Here is a 20,694-nt window from a genome sequence, read left to right as displayed (position 1 = left end):
TGAAAAAAGGTTAATATCTAATCTTCCCAATATGTGGAAAATCTGATTCAAATCTATTAAACAAATTTCAGGCCTCAAATAGAATAAAATGGCCAAAAGATAAGAACAGGCAATTCTCAAAAGATGACATAGAATAGGAAAATTTATGTGTTTGAGAGAGTGAAAGAGTAGGTGCATGAGTGGGGGAGGGGGTGCCTGGAGAAAGTTGGGGGTGGGGCAGAGGCAGAAGGGCAGGCAGACTCCCTGCTAAGCAGGAAGCCTTACTTGAGGCTCAAGCCTAAGGCAGATGCTTAACCTACTGAGCCACCCAGGCACCCAATATTAAATAATACATCAAGTATTATTTACTGTATTTAAATTAGGGAAGAATTCAATAAAAATAAGAGTATTGCTAGTGAGTTTATGAAGAAATGGTTAATCATAAGATGCTGGTGGGATTGTAAGTATAATCCTTTTGTAAATATGTTAGGGTCTGTGATCAAAGGAACAAGACTGATACAAAGCGAAGGTCAAGCAAAACTTTATTTTGCGCCAAGCATCAAGAATCAAACTAATCGGTCAGGGCTATCTCTTATGAAAAGACGACGACGATGATCCCGACAAGGTCACTCCCAAGAAGGCCGCTCCGGACGAGGCTGCTCTAGATGAGGCTGCTCCGCAGATGAGGCCACTCCATGATCGGAGCCGCTCCCAAGAAGAGGCAATTCTGGACAAGACCACTTCCCCGACGAGGCCGCTCCGGATGATGAAGAGGCAACGATGACAGCAACGATGACAAGGACGACAACCCGGATGACACAGACTCTGCTCCCCACGATGCCACTCTGACAAGGCTGTCGCCCAGAGGAGGCCACCGCTGCGGACAAGGCCACTCGTGGTGTGGGGTGGCGAGGCGTTTTGCCGCGAGGCTGCTGGTGGCTAGGTGCCGTTGGCCTCTCAGGGCCGCTGGCTTCTCAGACCGCTGGCGTCTAGGGGTTGCAGGCGTCGGGACTGCTTACCGCTGGAGTGCTGGAGTCTCGGGAACACTGGCGTCTAGGGGCTGCAGGCATGGGGACTGCTGACCGCTGGACTGCTGGTGTCTCGGAACACTAGTGGCGAGGCCTTGCTAGCAGTGCAACTGCGGGAGGCTGCAGCTCGGGGCTGCTGAAAGCGGGGCCCCAGGCGGCTCAGGGCCCCCGGAGACTGCAGGCGGGTCTTGGGATCGCCGGAGGCGGGGCCACCAGAGGCGGGAAGGCAGGCAGCTTGAGGCTGTAGGCGGAGGCTCAGGCCGCCGGAGGCTGGAGACTGCCAGTGGAGGGACCCCTGGCGGGGGTTATAGCTCTTACAAGAGCTGTTACAGCTCCTCCACTGCACTGACTCTTCCGCTCCCGTGGATTCTTCCTTTTGTTCCTGCCACAGCTCCCCTGCTCCCCTGACAGCCTTGCACACCAACCTTTAAGCGGTTGGTTGAGCCCCGCCCCTACACAGGTGGCCATTCGGATCTCAATTCACCCTAGTGGATATGCACGCGCCCCACTGATTGGATGTCTCCACCCAGCCTGCCCCGCCCCTACATCCAGGGTCCACAAGCAAGTTCCTCTGGGACGGGCAGGCCCTTACAAAACAATTTACATATTGTATCAAGAACCATAAAAATATTCATCCTCTTTAAGAATTCCTCTTTAGAAAGTTTACTCCAGTTAAAAAGAAGAAATATTAAATGAGTTAAAGGTAGTATTTTTTTTTAGTAGTGGGGAAAATCCATCCATTTGTTCTATAATTTCCTTTAAGGACACTAAATACTGTGCCAGGCTCTGTTTGTGCTAGGTACTGGGAGTACACAAATGATTTAAGGTAGGCTTTTTAACTTGTCATAGTTTATGTTCATTGGTGAGGAGAATGTTAGGCGAAGACAAAGAATGGAATGCCTAAGAAATAACATCTGAGTTTAGTTAGGAAATACAAGAATAACCTAAATTTTCAGTAATTGGGAAATATTTCAGTATATCAATTTAATTAAATATTTTGTAGTGGTTCAAAGCATTACTTATAAAAGCTACCTATAATGGCACGAAGAAGTATAAAATGGAAGAATATAAAATAGGAATACTATGATTACAGACTATGTGAAGATATGTGAATGAATAAAGATTGTTATAGCAGTGTTGAAAGAAATTTTAAAAATTAGGTTAAATTAGAAAACACTTCTTCTAGAAACACGTAATTAGACTAATAATAATAATTAAAAAATCAGACAAATCCCCAAACTGCAAATCCTAGTAGAGGGTCATTCTGCAAATACCCGACTACCTCTCCTCAGAACTGTTAAGGTCATTAAAAACAAGGGGATGTCTGAGAAACTGTTACAGCCAAGAGAAACGTAGGGAACCATGACAACTTAAATGTAATGTGATGTCATAGATGGGATCCTGGAAGAGAGAAGGGATATTATAGGATGCCTGGGTGGCTCAGTCAGTTAAGTATCTGCCTTTACCTAGGTCATGATCTCAGGATCCTGGGATCGAGTCCCACATTGGGCTCCTTGCTCAGCGGGGAGTCTGCTTCTCCCTCTGCCTGCTGTTCCACCTGCTTGTACACTCTCTCCCTTTCTCTCTAGCAAATAAATAAATAAATAAAATCTTAAAAAAGAGGGGCACCTGGGTGGCTCAGTGGGTTAGGTCTCTGCCTTTGGCTCAGGTCATATTCCCTGGGTCCTAGGGTTGAGTCCCACATCGGGCTCTCTGCTCAGCAGGGGGCCTGCTTCCCCCTCTCTCTCTCTCTGCCTGCCTCTTTGCCTACTTGTGATCTCTCTCTGTCAAATAAATAAAATCTTTAAAAAAAGAAAAAAAAAGGATACTATATAAAAACTAAGGAGATCAGAGTATAGACTTCAGTTAATAATAATGGATCAAAATTGCAAAAAATATGTGGTACTAATGTTGGATGTTAATGCTAGAGGAAACTCGGTATGCACAATATAAGAACTCTGCATTGTTTTTGTAAATCTTATTCTACCCTAAATAAAAATCCTAAAAATAAGGATAGGAGAGGGAGAAAAATATACATATAGGCATTTGTAAATCAACTGCCTGTGGAAAGAAAGAAATATATGCCAAATTTATGTTTATTGTTACAAATATTTGTATATGTGTAGATTAATCCTAGAAGGAAATGAAGTGGAAACCAGTTTTTAAAGATGCTGGAAGGTGATGATGAACATTTTCTTAAATGAAAATTTGTTGGAAGGAAGCAAAATTAATTTGATAGTTTGGATTGAGGCAGTGGTGGTATTAGTACAGTTTGAGAACCTGTGAGTCAAGTTGGACTCTAGTAGAAGCTACAATCATGTAGTGTTAGGCAGGGATCCGGAAATGCAGCCAAATATGTAATATATGGGACCGGTTGCTTACTGAAAAAAAAAAAAAAGATTCAAAATCTTTCTGTTTGATTATCAAACCATTTGTCTAATCTTCCTTTAACGTGAGAGCGCCGAAAAAAGGAAAACATTCTGGCTTGAGTGTAGTGCCATCTGCTGGCAGTGTTAACTAAATACACTTTTAAAATCATTTCATAATCTTGTGATGGCTACTGCTTTTCCTTATTTATTGTTCCCTTGGTATTTGTTTTATGCTTATGCTGTTTTTCTTTTTTTGTTGTTATATATAAGTGATATTCCTTAAAAAAAATCCTTATGGTATACGTAGAATGTAGTTCATCACTACCTCGGGTTTTAAGAAGTTCCCAGATTTGGCTTGACAGTTTTAGCTGGGAACTAAAAATAAGTCAAGTATGCATAGATCTTTTTTCCTTTCCTTTCTTCTTCTTGTCAGTAACCCTTTATGGTGTTTTAATTTTATCTTATACATTTAATGGAATTAAATGTGAGTGACTCTAAATTATATAATTAAGTACATGTAGCTTCTTGATTCAGAGTCTGCCTTATAAGAGTGATACCTGACAGCAGACATTTACCCAGTGCAAATCATAAGCATATAGTTAATCCCTGCTGGCTTACTAATTCACTGTGTATGTGTTAAGTAACACGGGCCTTGTAGGTAACATGTTTGTACCCTAGAGTGTTGTTAAATTGATCTATCTTTTTGGTGAGGGGGTTTGGGAATGCGTTTATTTAATTAACTTCAAATTATGGTGTCTTTTTCATCCCTTTTGTGCCTGTGCGCTCTCCCTCTCTCTGGCAATTATATTTTGCCCCCTTTGAATTATCTTTATATCCTTTGCCCATTTTGTTGAATGTGATGTTATTCATGTTTTTCTCAGGTTTGTTTTGCTTACCTTAAGACTATTATTGCTGGTATTCTTATATTAAAGTCTATTATCTGGCTGGAAGTTACCTGATTATGAGGAGTGAGGTGGGAATGGGTAGCCTGGAGTCTGGTCCTGCCAGGGGATAGTCACATCTCCAGGAAGCCTGGGAAATTGACCTGCAATTTACCTTGTTCTAAAGTAATCATTGAAGAAAATCCTACAGCCTTTTGTACAAGTTACTTAGACTTGGTATATAGCCAGTTTCCAGAACAGTCAGGAGAGTCCACGAGGGGCACACACTCTCTTCCCTAATGGGGAGAACCCTATCCTTCTCTCATATAGGCATCTGTATGTTCTTACAGGAATGTGGCTGACCTGGGAGGCCTCCATTCATGCTGCTCTGAATTTTGTTTTGTGTGACCCTGTTATTTTCAAACACATTTCAGTATCACCTGGCATTAAGGAAGCCGTATCTTTGGCTGTATTTGTTAGCGTCTTTCCTTCAAGCATATCAGCCTTTATGATGGACATTGTTAATTTTTTTTTTTAAATCCCAAATGGCTAGCCAGTTGTCCATTTATACCATTTATTGAATAATACATCTTTCCTTCCTGATTCTAATTCTTATTCTTCAAGCTGTATTCCTTTGGCCCTGTTTTTGCATGTGTTTCCTTCCTAATATATTGTGGTCAGTGGTGGGGCAATCTCTTACCCTTTTTTTCTGAATATTTCTGAATTTACTATTTTTGCACATTTATTCTTTCAGAAATACTCTACCATTGAATCAACTCTTAGAAAACCTTTTCTGTTGGAGCACTTATAAAACATCCGCATTAATAAACACAATAAACACTGGGCCATAGAGGATTCTTTGGACAATGCTGTTTGCTTCTTTTTTTAAAATAAAAATAAATGTGAACTAAAGATTTAAATAGATCTAACATTCTAAAAAAAAGTTAACTAGATTGCACATGGACACTTGGTAACTAGTTGATTGGTTGTATTCCACTGGGGCATGTGAAAAAACATGTATTATGGCATCTATCATCTTGATATATGTGTCAGCATTTGCCTGTACCTGCTGTATAAGTTTAAGTTCTGTCTTGTTGATTTCCCTTTGCAGCAGTGTGCAGCTGCTCAGCTTATCCCATCTCTTCTCATTTGTGTCTACTACTTTAGCATTACATTTTGTAGATGGATTCTCCTTCCTTCAATTCTCTTCAACAACTACCTGCACTGTAAAAACCTGTGGCTGTTGGGGTGCCTGTGTGGCTCAGTCCATTGAGTATCTGACTCTTGATCTCAGCTAAGGTCTTGATCTCAGGGTAGTAATCGAGTGCTGTGTTGGGCTCCATGCTGGGTGTGGAGCCTACTTTAAAAACAAAACAAGGGGTGTCTGGGTGGCTCAGTCAGTTAAGCACCTGTGTTCAGCTCAGGTCCTGATCTCTGAGATCGAGTCCTGCATGAGTCTTGCATCAGGCTTCCTGCTCAGTGGGGAGCCTGCTTCTCCCTCTCCTTTTGCCTGCCATTTCCCTTGCTTGTTTGTGCACTCTCTTGTCAAATGAATAAATAAAATCTTTTTTAAAAAATCTAGTTTCTTTTACCAAAAACTAAAAGTGAAAACCTTATAGATGGTTAAAACAGAGATTTAATTTAAAAATGTAACTGTAAGAAAATGATTTCTAGGGGCGCCTGGGTGGCTCAGCAGGTTAAAGCCTCTGCCTTCAGCTCAGGTCATGATCCCAGGGTCTTGGGATCGAGCCCGGATCCGCCTCTCTGCTCAGCAGGGAACCTGCTTCCCCCTCTCTCTCTGCCTGCCTCTCTGCCTACTTGTGATCTCTGTCAAATACATAAATAAAATCTTTAAAAAATGATTTCTAGAACATTTGTCAAGGCCATTGAGACAGAATGGTTTGTGGAGAAACTAAGAGTACAATTTAAACATTTTGTACAATGAGTGAGGTTTCTGGGGATAAAAATGGAATTAAAGTTACATGGAAACAGGATAGTAAGCCTTAAAAAGAGATTTATTTTTTATTTTATGAATATATTTTTTTTGTCTGTAAAAGCAAAATGTTTGTCCTTAGTAAATAAGAATAGCAGTTTGCCCTAACAGATTTTCAAATTGAAATAGTTTTTAAAGTTACTACTTTTAAGATCTTATGTTGTCTTTGTTTAGGTTTTATTTATTGGAAGACTCTTGCTTCTAGTATGTGACTTAGGTTTCTTACCTGTTTTGTCCTTCCACTCTGGACTATAAAGTCCTTGAAGGCAAACGACTGTATTTGGTGTATGTTTGCAGTGCTGCTCTGAGCCACAGTGGAGCCTGTTGCAAAAGGAAAAGTCAGCAATACTGATACTGTCTATATTTAAAAGGTTGATGTTTGGGATTTTTTTTTTTTTTTTTTTGCGTTGGCTTTTTACTTTTTATTCTTTAAAAGATTTTATTTATTTATTTGAAAGAGCAAAGGGGAGGGGCAGAGGAAGAGGGAGAAGCAGACTTGCTGCCCAGCAGGGAACCATGAGGTGGGGCTGCATCCCAGGAACCCGGGATCACAACCAGAGCCCAAGGCAATAGCTTAACCACGTGAGCCACCCAGGCATGCCTTGGCTTTGATTTTTAAAACAGAATCCATTAAAATATATTTTCCAATTAACTCCAGTATAGTGAACATACAGTGTTGTATTAGTTTCAGGTGTACAATATAGTGATTCAGCAATTCCATATATTATTCAGTGCTCATCATGTTAAGTGTAACTTTAATCCTCTTGTCTATTTCACCTGTTCCCCCTCTGCCCTCTGGTAATTTTTTCTCTATAGTTAAGAGTCTTTTTTTGGTTTGTCTCTTTTTCTTTGTTTTGTTTCTTAAATTGTACATATGAGTGAAATCATACGATATTTGTGTTTCTCTGTACTGGCATATTTCTCTTAGCATTATACCCTTTATCTGTCCATGTTGCTGCTGATGGCAAGATTTCATTCTTTTTTATGGCTGATATACCACATCTTCTTTATCCATTTATCTGTTGATAGACACTTGGGCAGTTTTTATCTTGATTACTGAATTTTTTGGCAACCTCTTAAACTTTGTATTGGCCTTACCGTGTCCTGGCCTGAGGCTGCAGTACATCATATAATGCTTTATGTATAGCAGGCCAAGCACACTTGGTTTTCTGTTGTCATAGAAAAGAAAAATAATTGTATCTTAGTGCTGTGTTATATTGAGGGAGCTGACTATGCATAATAAATTTTGCATTTTAAATAGAAAATTACATACAGCATGTAAGCTTTGATTGGATGTAATATTCTGTAAAACTGTTTAAAATTAAGCATGTTAACCTTATTAGAACTGTTTAGGCGGATTCACATTTTATCAGAGCTGCCCTATTGTTCCTTACTCACCTAATGGTAGATGCTTAACTAGCCTTCAGCATAAAAGGGTATGAGATAATATATGAAAATAATATTTTTTCTTTACCACTTTAGAGTTTATTTGGCATGTGATGATGGTTTTAGAGTGTTAGGTGTTAGAGTTTAGAGTGCTGTATGAATTACTGTGCTGAAACTGTAATGTAATATTGCCTGCCAACTGTATTCAAATAAATTTTAAAATAAAAAAATAGAGTGTTAAAGGTAGGGGTTATGCTGGAATAAAAAAATGGTCTGAGAGAATGAGAGTTGATTTGATGAAGTAAGAGTTCTGTGGAGCTCAAGATAAACTTCAGTTTCAAATTTATCACTAATTTCTAGTCTCACAGCTTTTCTATTTTGAGAGTATGCACAAGGGGTAAATCTATTGAACATGCTTTTTCTCTGAAGAGTACGGACTTCAGAACAAGGTAAAACTTAATTTCAATAATGATCATTCTTCAAACAATGCAAAAGTGGTAGTAAAATATTGAAATGTTCCCTGTACCTCTCTTCTGAACTTTTGCCTTTGTGTGATTTACTCTTTAACAGGAAATCAAACCCCAAGGCCATTATAACCATGGATATGGTGAACCTCTTGGACGGAAAGCGCATATTGATGATTACAGCACATGGGACATAGTCAAGGCTACACAGTAAGTTTTTGTTGTAGTTGTTTTCTTTGACATCTGTATTTCAAGTGAAATATGAGCACATGCATTTATTTCTCTTTATTGATAATTCTCTATCTGGTGAGACGTTGTTCTCATACTTGAGCTCTTTGTACAGATATAACAAAGCTGATTAAAGTCTTTGTCTAGTCAGTCCAATGTCTGGGATTCCTCAGGGACTTTTTTTGATTAATTGCTCTCCCCTACCATGGTTATACTTTTTTGTTCCTTTGCATGTCTTGTCATTTTTTTGATGAAAACTGAACTATTTAAATTCTGGGAGGTGATAGTTTTTTCTTTCTTTCTTTCTTTTTTTATTTTTTTAAAGATTTTATTTATTTGAGAGAGAGTGAGAGGCAGAGAGAGCGAGCACTGAGGGAGAATGAGTGGGGGAAGCAGACTCTCCACTGATTAGGGAGCCCAATGCAGAGCTTGATCCCAGGACTCTGAGGTCATAACCTGAGCCAAAGGCAGGCGCTTAACTGACTGAGCCACCCAGATGCCCCTGAGGTGATAGTTTTTATGTCAGATTCTCCTAGGGTTTATTGTTTGTACCATTTCTAAACTAATTCTGTAAAGTCTGTATTTTTGTCATGTGCGGCCACTGAAGCCTTTGCTCAGTTAGTGGTCAGTAATTGATTGGACAGAAACTTCTTAAATCCCTAGAACCAGTTAAGTCTGATCTTTGTTGAGGAGCTCTGTGTGTGTGTGTGTGTGTGTGTGTGTGTATGTGTATGGACACTCAGCACTCTGCCAGGCAGCATACTAGAGCCTTAGCGTTCGCTTTTTGATTGCCCAGAACCTCAAGGTCAATTAGATGTGAGAACTTAGGGCCTTCCTCGATCTTTCTTGAACATGTGCACACAACTTTAATACTTACATATGCCCTTCTAGATTCCCAGGGATATGTCTGAGCTTTTCAAAGCCCCTATGGGTATCTTATTCCTCAGCTTGTGCCTTTAAGCTTTTTGATTTGTGTATTGTTGGACCCAACTGTCATCCATCCTCTAAAGCAGCTGTGATGCTAAAACATTTGACAAACAGCCCCCAGGATGAAGCTTTTAAAAGAGTTTAAGGTTTAATAAATGAGCCTTTCTGGTGAACTCTTACCTATCTGGGAAGCACCAGGCAGGTCAGATAATGACTTCTCTTTTGGAATGAGGCTTTGAGAGAACTCCATCCCTTTTCTGCTCACTCTGGTTACTAGTTGTTAGTGTAACTGAACCACTGTGAGTTCACTCCTTGGTGAGTCACAGATATACCAGGTGGAGTTGTCACACAGGTAAACATTATTTGCCGCAAGTGAGGAGATCACAGGGAATAACTTGCAAAGCTGTGATTCCCTGAGCAAGTGTGCTTGGGTTCCTTTTATTTAGGGTTATGATGAATATTTTATTTATTTATTTATTTATTTATTTACTTATTCAGATTATTTATTTATTTATTTATTCGTCAGAGAGAGAGAGAGAACACAAGCAGGCAGAGCGGCAGGCAGAGGCAGAAGCGGGCTCCCCACTGAGCAAGGAGCCCAATGCGGACTCGATCCCAAAACCCTGGGATCATGACCCGAGCCGAAGGCAGCGGCTCAACCAACTGAGCCACCCAGGCGTCCCTCTGATGAATATTTTAAAAAAGGATTCTTTTCATTGGATGTAGAGGTGGGCATAAAGTTGCACACTTGTCTTAAGAAAAAGGAAACATGTCTTTTTGTTGTATGTTATGTAAATGAGGCTTGTGTTCCTCCTTAGACAGAGATTATAATATTATAATGAATAAAGGTAATTATCGATTATTCTAGAGGTTACTCCATAGTCCATCTGTACAGGTGCAATTCAGGGGTTAGAATCGAACTGGACTAGGTGGTCTGGACCAGTTGGAGGTCTTGTCAGAGCAGTTGCTATCACTGCCCTGAGTTTCTATATGCCTGAATTGAGATAGCTGGAAAGAGAGCTTAAGGAGGAATGTGGGACCAGGGTCAGTGAGTTCAAGCTAGGTGGACAGTGAAAGGTTAGGTGTTAGGCTCTAGCTGATGACACTAGTACCAGGAATACATTTTTTTCAAGGCTGCTTGGGGAGCAGAAAGGCTGGTACTATGATCTGTTAAAGTACCACAGAGTTCTTTGTTCTTACTGAAATTCAGCTGTTTTTTTCAATTGAATGCTCCTTGGATTGCTGGCAGCCTTTTCTTAATTCCAAGAGTTCTCAAAAAGTTGATTTTGACACTTTCTGCCAGTTTCTTCATAACTTTTGTGGAAAGACAAACTTTTGCAGGTCCTTACTTCACTGGCACTCTTCCTTTCTTGAATGTTATGTATAGTCAAAAATCAGAGCACATTGTGTCACCTGGATTTAGCAAACAAATTACACTGCATTACATTCATCTGTCCTTTTGAGACTGCTCCTTTTGATACCTCCTTTCTCTCGTTTGTGATTAATCTGTCTCACCCAAATGCATCCTTTCCATCAACAGGTAGACTCCAGTATCTTTTGTCTTAGGAAAAAATAACCACTTTTATTTATATTTCTCATACTCTTCTATTTCTTGAAAAGTATCTATGCTGTCTTTAATTTCTACATTTAAAAACACTTATTTGAATGTAACATTTCAATTCTACAGTAAAATACAGAGAAGAATATAACTGTCAAATTAAGCAGATGCTACTAACATTTTGCTGTATTTGCTGCAGGTTGCTCAGTGTGGTCTCGTCCTTCCCCGCAAGGAAACCTCTCTTGAAACTGCTGTGAATCATTCTCGTGAACATTCCTATACATTTATTTCTACAAACATCTACAAACAAAATATGCCATTGTAATATGTGCCTAAAATTTATATAAATTCTACTCCGTATATCGGTGTTGAGCTTTTTTTTTTTTTTTAAAATAAAACTGTATAGCTTCGTGATTTATCAGTGTTGATAAATAAGGACCTAGTTTATTGTTCAACTGCTTTGTATTATTCTATCATGCCTTATTGAGTGAGGGACACTTAAAATTGTTTCTACAGTACTTTTTCATTGCAAACATTGCATCAACGAGTATTCTTTTTCCTGTTTTCCTGTGTACATAAGCAAGAGTTCTTCTAAGGTAGACAACCCAGGTGGAATTTCTGGCCTTTTCAGTATATTCTTTCAACTTTACCAAATATTGCCAAATTGATTTCCAAAATGGCTGTACAGGAAGTGAGATCTTTGACTACTTATTGCTTAACTCCTAGTTTTGTCACACTAGTAATTGTTTTCAGTTTAATGGTTGTGAAATGGTTTTCTGTTTTTATTGACCTTTCTCTGATTACAAATGGTGTTGAATATATTTCCCATGTTTATTGGTCATTTGGGTTTCTTCCTGAAAAAACATGTCTTCTTTCCTGAAAAATAAAAAGTCTTTTTGTATTTGATTGTTAAAGTTCTTTATGTATTTTGATGGAGTCTACAAGGAAATTAATGGGATCTGTGTCCCTTTAATGTTCTCCAGAATCCTGTCTTGCTGCTCTCCTAGCCCTTTCTCATCCCCACCCTCCACCATGAGCTCACCATCTAGTACTCCTCTCCAGTGTGTCAAAACTCATATTTCTTTTCTGCAGTAATGTGGTGGAACTTTTCCTCTGGAAACCTGGACTTCTATAACGGTTCTCTCGTTTTTGAGCGGTTCTCTGAGACAGTGTTGTTCTGGGTTCCCAGACCACTATCAAGAAGAGCTGGAGCCAGTTCATGGGCCCCTGCAGGGTCCATGGCTGGGCTGAAGCTTGCATTGAAGTCTGTATGCCTGTTACCCTATAATATGGGTGGGTAAGACTTCTCAGCTCCCATAGACTGCAGTACTGGACCCCAAAACTCCCACAGAGGCTCTTTTGTCCATTACTAGATGCCAAATTACTGTTGTTAGAAGGCGGACAAAACGATGGATGTCTTATTCTACCCTGATGGCTGATGTCACTCTGGTTCATTTCTAAATGCTCTTTTTTATTTGTTTCATCTTGTATAGTACCACATTGTTTTATTTTTATTTACTTATTTTTTGAAAGGTTTGTTTTATTTATTCGACAGAGGGAGACACAGTGACAGAGGGAACATAAACAGGAGGGAGTGGGAGAGGGAGAAGTGGGTTTTCCGCTGAGCAGGGAGCCAGATGCAGGGTTGGATCCCAGGACCCTGACGACTGAGCCACCCACACATCCCAGGACCACATTGTTTTAATCGTTTCTTAATCTTCACGGTTGTCTTAGCTATTTTTGGCCTTTTACTCTCACAAATGAATTTTAGGTTCTACTTGAGAAGTTAATGAGATATTTATTTGTGGTTTTAATTAGAATTTCATTGAATTTGTAGATCAGTCTGGGGGAAATTGGTATATATATATTTATTGAGGTTTTTTATGTCTTTTATAAATCTTATTTATAGTGAGAGTAGTATAATTAAATATGCTTTTCATTATTATTTTAGCTGGTTTAACATATCATATTATAATGATATAGAAATCTGATCCTAAATTTTTTTTTTTACTTGGTTACTTTAATTATTTTTTTTTTTTTTTCTTTTTTGGGCTGGAAAAAAGATAGCCTCACAAAAATACATAATTACCTAATGGAAGAATTACAGAATGTGATGCATTTACTAAATCACAGTAATTACTTTTCCAGTATTACTCACTAGACAAATATTTTACTGAATTTTACCTTGTAAATATCCATTTTTTAATGCCAATTCTTGAAAACTATTCAGGTTTTGGCATTTTTATAATAATGAGTTTGCAGGTGTTAACAAGATTGTTTCACAATATTTTAGTGCAGTCACATGAGGTCTTTATAGGTGATATATTTAGATTTTTCAGAAACTGTATTATATAGTGATGCAGACATTTCCCAACATACAGCTTTAAAAAATACTTTTTTTAAAGATTTTATTTATTTATTTATTTATTTATTTATTGAGAGAGAGCATGAGAGGGGAGAAGGTTAGAGGGAGAAGCAGACTTCTCATGGAGCTAGGAGCCTGACGTGGGACTCCATCCCAGGACTCCGGGATCATCACCTGAGCTGAAGGAAATTGCTTAACCAACTGAGCCACCTAGGCGCCCCCAAAATATTCTCTTTATAGCAAATCTTTTTCTGAAGTAAAAGTAGTTACTTTCTCACTCTGTTTAAAATACCCCTTTGCCTTGAAGGGGAACAGACTGTACCCATTTTATGACTGTATGATCGAGGAGCACCTGGGTGGCTCAGTCATTAAGCGCCTGCCTTCGGCTCAGGTCATGATCCCAAGGTCCTGGAACTGAGCCCCACATCGGGCTCCCTGCTCAGCAGGAAGCCTGCTTCTCCCTCTCCCACTCCCCCTGCTTGTGATCCCTTTCTTACTAGGTCGCTGTCAAATAATAAATAAAATCTTAAAAAAACAACTATAGTCGCATACTATCAGCTATGGTCGATAGTATACTGTTTCCATAATAAAGAGCTTAAAAACTTTATGTTGCCACACAGTGATCAAAAGCTGAAAGGGAAGAAAGGATCAGGCTCTCCATAAATGCCTTTCTTCTTCAACAAATAAAACTCTCCTAGTACACTGTCTCTTCTGCCTCATTGGCTTGAACTCACAAAACTCTTTACCTACCCACCCTGCCTCCCATCCCCACACATCCTTTTTCATTTGCCCTTGGAAATATAAATAGAGAATCCTGAGGCTTGGGAACACCCTTTTTTCTTTTTGTTTTTAAAATCATAAGCTCTTTGTTACTGTTTTTTTGTGATTTAATATTTTAACATAATTGTATTTTTTTTATTTTTTAAGATTTTATTTATTTATTTGACAGAGAGATAGAGAGGACACGTAGGCAGAGCAGTAGGCAGAGAGAGAGAGAGGGAGAAGCAGGCTCTCCGCTGAGCAGGAAGTCTGATGTGGGGCTGGATCCCAGGTCTCTGGGATCATGACCTGAGCTGAAGGCAGCCACTTAACTGACTGAGCCACCCAGGCGCCCCAGTTGTATTTATTTTTATAGGCAGCCTTAAGAGTATTTTGGAATAAGTGGTGGTATTAGTAAAAATAAGCAATTGCTAGATATATTATTTCTGGTATTTTCCCTTCCAACTGATGAGATACAGCATTCTTTTTTTTTTTTTTTTAAGATTTTATTTATTTGACAGGCAGAGATTACAAGTAGGCTGAGAGGTAGGAAGAGAGAGAGGAGGAAGCAGGCTCCCTGCTGAGCAGAGAGCTGGATGCGGGGCTCCATCCCAGGACCCTGGGATCATGACCTGAGCCGAAGGCAGAGGCTTTAACCCACTGAGTCACCCAGGCGCCCCGAGATACAGCATTCTTATATGTAAAATTTTATATGTAAAAATTTTACTAACTGGATTAGTAAAAGCTGTTGGAATATTGTTTTTTTAAAAGATTTTATTTATTTACTTGAGATAGAGTAAGTAAAAGGCATGAGTGGAAAGGCAAGGGGGAGGGAGAAGCAGGCTCCCCACTGAGCAGTGAACCCGTTGTGGGACTCGTTTCCAGGATCCTGGGATCATGACCTGAGCGGAAGGCAGATGCTTAACTGACTGAGCCACCCACGTACCTTGGAATATTGATATTTTTAAAGTAATATTTTACTTTGAGAAGTCCATTTTAATATCCAGGTATCAGGATGCCTGTGTGTCTCAGTCAGTTAAGCACTGCCTTTGGCTCAAGTAATGATCCAGCTTTGGGCTCCTTGCTCAGTGGGAAGCCTACTGCTCCCTCTGCCTGCTGCTCTGGCTGCTTGTGCTCTCTCTCTCTGACAAATAAATAAAAATCTTAAAAAAAAAAAAAAAGAAATTCCAGGTATCATAATGGAGCATTATTTTCTTCTTGAAATGTTACTTTCAGCTTTAAATATTTTATCAAATAGTAACAGTCTCATATTTTCTTTTTTCCCCAGATATGGAATATATGAACGCTGCCGAGAATTGGTGGAAGCAGGTTATGATGTACGGCAACCAGACAAAGAAAATGTTACACTCCTCCATTGGGCTGCCATCAATAACAGAATAGATTTAGTCAAGTATGTGTATTCTGTATTTTAAAATATTATTTTTTATAAAATTATTAGAGATAATTATAAAAATTAATAATTTCTAAAATTCATTGCTTTAAAAATAGAGATTCTGTGTACCTTTTTTCCCCTGAAGATTGTTTTTAACATAGATTGAATGCTTATTTGTACAAGGTACTGTGCTGAGTGCTTTTTCATGTATCTTTCCTTTAATTTTAATTCTTGAGATAACCCTGTGTGAACACTAATATTAATTGTTCTCCTCATGTGGAAACTGAAGCATAAATTATATAACCAATGACATGCAGCTAATAAAATTTGGAATCAGGATTTCAGCAGTGTAATTTGCAGCTCAGCTTCTAAATGGGAATCTGTGGGGGAAAAGCTACAAAAGAAAAGAGGGGTTACAAAGATAATAGGTCATAATAGTCTGTTTTAACTATTCATGCCAGCATAAGTGATGAATACATACTAAGTGTAAATGATTTTTGTTACTTACTGCTAATCTGCTTGCTTAGTATTAATAAAAGGTAGTTAGAAAGCAAAAGTTAGGATGATAGGAAGTGTTATTAAATCTAGTTTAGGAGTCTCTGACAATTTGGACATAAGTTCTTCAGATGAAGATATGAATCTGAAATAAATAGTTGCAGATGTGCACTTAGGTACAGCATACAGGGTCTAGAGACAACTGGGATATTAAGGCCAGTGAAAAGAATTTTCCCTTTTGAATACTAAAAGAAGGTTAAGCAAGTAATAACTAAAGTATTGAACTCTGAATCACTTTCTTCCAGAAAGCATAGTCCATTTTATTTGTTCCTTTTTTATTCTTGTATGTGTAACCTTCCCTCTGCCTTAAGTAAGGGTTTCCTGATGTCTAATTCTGTTTTTGTTTGTCAGAAAATGTTTTTATTTAATCTTCACTTGTGAAAGAAATTTTCACAGGGTATAGAAATCTTGGTTGGCAGTTTTTGTTTTATTTTTGTGTTTTACTAATGGAAAATAACATTCCTCTGTTTTCTGGCTTCTATTACTATTGAGAAATTAGTCTAAATATTGTGCTTTTGAAGGCTTTTTTTTCCCCCCTGTCTGCTTTTAAGATTTTTCTCTTTGTTTCTGGTTTTCTGCAGTTTCATGTTGATATAAGTAGATGTGTATTTCTTTTTATTTATCCTGAATGAGATTGCAAGGAATTCTTGATTCTTTGGATTGATGTTTTTATCAGTACTGGAAAAATACCAACTATTATTTCTTCAGCTGTTGCTTCTACCTTATTCTTTTTTTGCTTTCCTTCTGGAACTCCAGTTAAATGTCTCTTTGACCTTTTCACTACATACTCTGTCTCTTCTCTTCTATGTATACTATCCTTCATTGTGCTTCATTCTGGAAACTTCTGACTTACCTTCTAGTTCGTTTATTCTCTATGTATTATCTGCTCTTAAATCTATTGAGTGTGTTCCTAATTTTATTTTCCAGTTCTAGAATTTTTACCATTTACCTTTTTCAAACCTGTATTACTTAAATCATCTGTGGCTGAAATTTTTAATCTTGTCTTGTATACTTGAATATAGTAAATATAGTTATTTAATAATTGTATCTGAGAAGATAGTCTGTATCTGTTAATGTTGTTCCTTCCTGTGCCTGATTATCTTTAAATATGTACTGGACATTGTGCTTGAAAATTAATTGTCAAGTAATTTGAGACCTAAAATGAGATTTCCTTTTGTTTCTGCAAGATCCACCTTTAATTTAATTTCAAGGCTTTAGATTTTCTGGATTCTTCAGGTGGCTGAAGACCAAGCTAGAGCTAGGTTTACTTCTGGTTCATAATTACTGCTACAGTGTAACCTTTTGGGGTCCCAACCTTTGTTTGTTGCTTTTGCCTGTTTAACTTGCTTCTTGGCCAACTCTTTCGTATCAGCAAATTATTTCTAGGGCAGAGGGTGCCCAAGCAGTTTTTGACTTCTCCACATTTTAACCCTCTCCTGAATCTTGGCCTGGTTAATGCTCTTAATTTTCTTAGGTTTTACTTTTTAGGAAATGTTTCTTGGATTTCATTGATGTTTTTAATTTTCTTTAATGGGATGATTGATTCAAATGATCTAACCTTTTAAACCTCTGTTTGTTTTTCAGTTAGTATTATTTTAATTAAAAAATAGTATATAAGCATTTTGAAAACTCAAATAGTACTTAAAAGCTTACAGTGGAAAATGGCAGTCTCTGCCACATCCTGTAGCCCAGAAATAACCTTTTTTTTTTTTTTTAGCGCTTAAACTATTTCTTTCAGTATTTACTCTTTATTTTATATATTTATGTTGCTACATTACTAGAAAAAAATGACAGCAAGCATTTTTTCTGCTTCTGAAGAAAAGCAGAAGGTAGATATACATATCTATCTATCTATATAGATCTATATATCTATATATCTATAGATATACATATACATATCTATCTATCTATATAGATATCTATATAGATCTATATAGATAGATAGATATGTATATCTACCTTCAAGTTTCTCATTATCAGTACAAGTAAGAGCTGCATCATTCTTTTTAAACAGTTATATAATGTTCAATTATATGAGTTTAATTTATTTAATGGTTTTCTTGTTGATGGACATTTAGATTGATTTTGGTGTTTTTACCATTAACAACCAGTGCTGTACTTGATATCTAGGTCACATATCATTTTGCTGTGTTCATATATATCTGTAAAATTTATAGGAATAAGAAAGTTAGAAAGATGAGTTTTGAATTTTAATAAATATTGCCAGCTTTTATGCTGTTATTTCTTGATTTATCACTTACTATATTTTGACTTTCTATTTTGGGATATCTAGATGTTGAGGATCTCCTCACCAGTAATAATTCTCCTATCTGCTACTATGGTTTTAGTTAAATTACCATGCAAAGTTTAAGTTGTTGTATGTAAATTCTCAGTGTTAAGCCTGGAAGTGTTCTTTGATTATCTGTTCTTTCCTTTTCGAATTTTGATTTCTGCCTGAAGTAACAGTTACTTCATTTTTAAAACTTTCTTTATGTTGTAACATAAAGCTCTCAGAAAGCTATCAGAAATTGTACTCTACTAAAACCAGATAGCAACCCAACAGAGACAAAAACCTCAGATCCAGAAAACTGAGACCAACACTGGAGCAAAGGGATTTCCCAGATATATAGATCTATATAGATCTATATAGATATATCTATATATATATCTATATAGATCTATATACATATCTATCTATCTATATCAGATATATATCTGCCTACTTGTGGTATCTCTCCCTTTCTCTCTCTCTGTCTGTCAAATAAATAAATAAATAAATAAATATTTTAAAAAAGTAGTTTTCTCGGAATTTGAAGCATTACCGTATTATTTTCTCTCTCTCTCTCTCTCTCTCTTTCTTTCTTTCTTAAAAAGATTTTATTTATTTATTTGGCAGACAGAGATCATAGGCAGAGAGGCAGGCAGAGAGAAAGGGGGAAGCAGGCTTACCGCCAAGCAGAGAGCCTGATGCAGGGCTCAATCCCAGGAACCTGGGATCATGACCTGAGCCAAAGGCAGAGGCTTTAACCCACTGAGCCACCCAGGCACCCCTATTTTCTTAATTCATGTATTACTATTGAGATTCTGTTGGTTAAAAAATTGACATTTGTCTTTGTGGTTAAAAATAAACAAGAAAGTCTGAAGTGAGAAATACAGAAAGACTTGATGCTGCCTGCCTTAACAAATGTCCCAAGCCACTTGTGCATTAATGAGGTTATAGAATAAAGTCAGTAATTATAGAGTGGGTTAATAATTGGTGTCTGAGCATATTATATCTTCAGGTAGGTAAACTTAATTTTTCACAATGCATGATCTAGCAAGTTACTTTTTTAAAACAAACATGGTGAGTAAAGGCAATTTTTAATCACAACTGGTATTCATAGCCGCAAGATTACTTTTTACTCCTGAGTTTGGAATTATACCCCCACTTAAAAGTTACAGCGTATCCATAACACAGCAAATAGTATGAACATCATATTTGCATAGGGCTCTCATACTCCTAGGTCCTATGAGAGTGGCTTGAGGTCATCCAGATGGATACAGCACACACAGTGGGTTTGTATTGATTCTTGGGGAATTCAGTGCTTTTATAATAAGAGCAAACTTGCTCTTTGGTCCAGAAGGAGACATTGCTTCATCTCTCAAGGTTGCTTGATACAAACACAATTCAAAAGAAATGACCTGTGTAAAAAATGGTCAGGGCCTTGCATTCTACTCATACACCTAGCAAGACATGGGAACGTGAGAGATCCAATGAAAAGTGTCTCTTCTAACAGTTATGTTCCATCTCTTTTTGAGAAGGAGTTGTTATCTGTCTGCCACCTGACCTGAACAAGGAGAGGAGCCGGGGGTTGTAGTTGTTTAGAGTGTGAACTTTCAATGAATTACTATAATTTTAGTGTAGGGTTTCATATGGTTCTCTGATTTAATTCCATGAGTTTCAAATTTCTCTGGTAAAGGTGCACTGAATACACTTTTCAGCAAATGCCAGATGGTTGAGTGTTAAAATCAGTGTGAGCCTGAGGCCAGACATCATCATCATCATATAATGAAGCTTAGGGACATAGGAATGAATCTGAACTTGAAGAGTTTGAGTTATTATAATAATATTAAAATTTTGAGTAGTTATATTTTAAAATTGAATATTACAATGCACAAAGAAGTACTTGTCAAGCACCGTCAGCTTCTTGATTGTTACAGTGCACTAAAATGCCTATTTGTGATGCTAAATATTGACCTTTCAGTGAGAATATAAGTTACAAAACAACAGGTTTTTCAGCAATTTTTATAAACTTTCAATCCGTGTTTCTGTTTATATTCTAGCTTCTTTATTGCATTCTACAGAGGTAACAACTACCTTTAATCCCTTAGTCTTTCTGGGGTTTTATAACATATATTGGTTTTCTTCTCATTGGTATCCCCCTCTGGAATCATTTGAGTTTTAACTGTTAACTTTACATCTTTCAAATACTTGTGATAACTCTTGTTCATTGATGATCTGGTCTCAAAACCTAGGGATAGTTAGTTAGTACCTACAGCAACATTCCTTGCTAACCTTGTAGTATGCCAGGAGACTTGAGTTTAAAAATAAGAATAACAGGATCATTTCAGAGTTGTGTAGTTTTGAACTAGGGTCTACTCTTTATAGAGTAACATATTATAAAAAGTTAGTAATTCTCTTCCAGTAGTTTACAATGAAAAGGTGATAGAAGTTCTTTAGTTTGCAGAAAAAAAAATTCTCCTATCTGTATGTTTGTGTTGTGTGGGGATTGTATTTTAGAATCAGTCTAGAAATCATTCATTACCGTA

At 37.6% G+C, this 20,694-nt stretch overlaps 1 protein-coding gene across 2 annotated transcripts in view; it reads left to right on the top strand.

Annotated features, from left to right (window-relative positions):
- ZDHHC17 (zDHHC palmitoyltransferase 17) overlaps positions 1 to 20,694 on the top strand; it is an 87,772-nt gene that overhangs the window by 18,372 nt on the left and 48,706 nt on the right. For both annotated transcript variants that reach the window (XM_082740402.1, XM_082740401.1), the window contains exons 2-3: positions 8,207 to 8,310; positions 15,226 to 15,348. In XM_082740402.1, coding sequence (XP_082596528.1) covers positions 8,207 to 8,310; positions 15,226 to 15,348 — 227 coding nt within the window. The remainder of the gene's footprint in view (positions 1 to 8,206; positions 8,311 to 15,225; positions 15,349 to 20,694) is intronic.

The sequence above is a fragment of the Mustela nivalis genome, assembly GCF_964662115.1.
Source record: "Mustela nivalis genome assembly, chromosome: 7".
Lineage (NCBI taxonomy): Eukaryota > Metazoa > Chordata > Mammalia > Carnivora > Mustelidae > Mustela > Mustela nivalis.
Note: the sequence above shows the minus strand (reverse complement) of the source record. Positions and strands in the feature narration are given on the sequence as shown.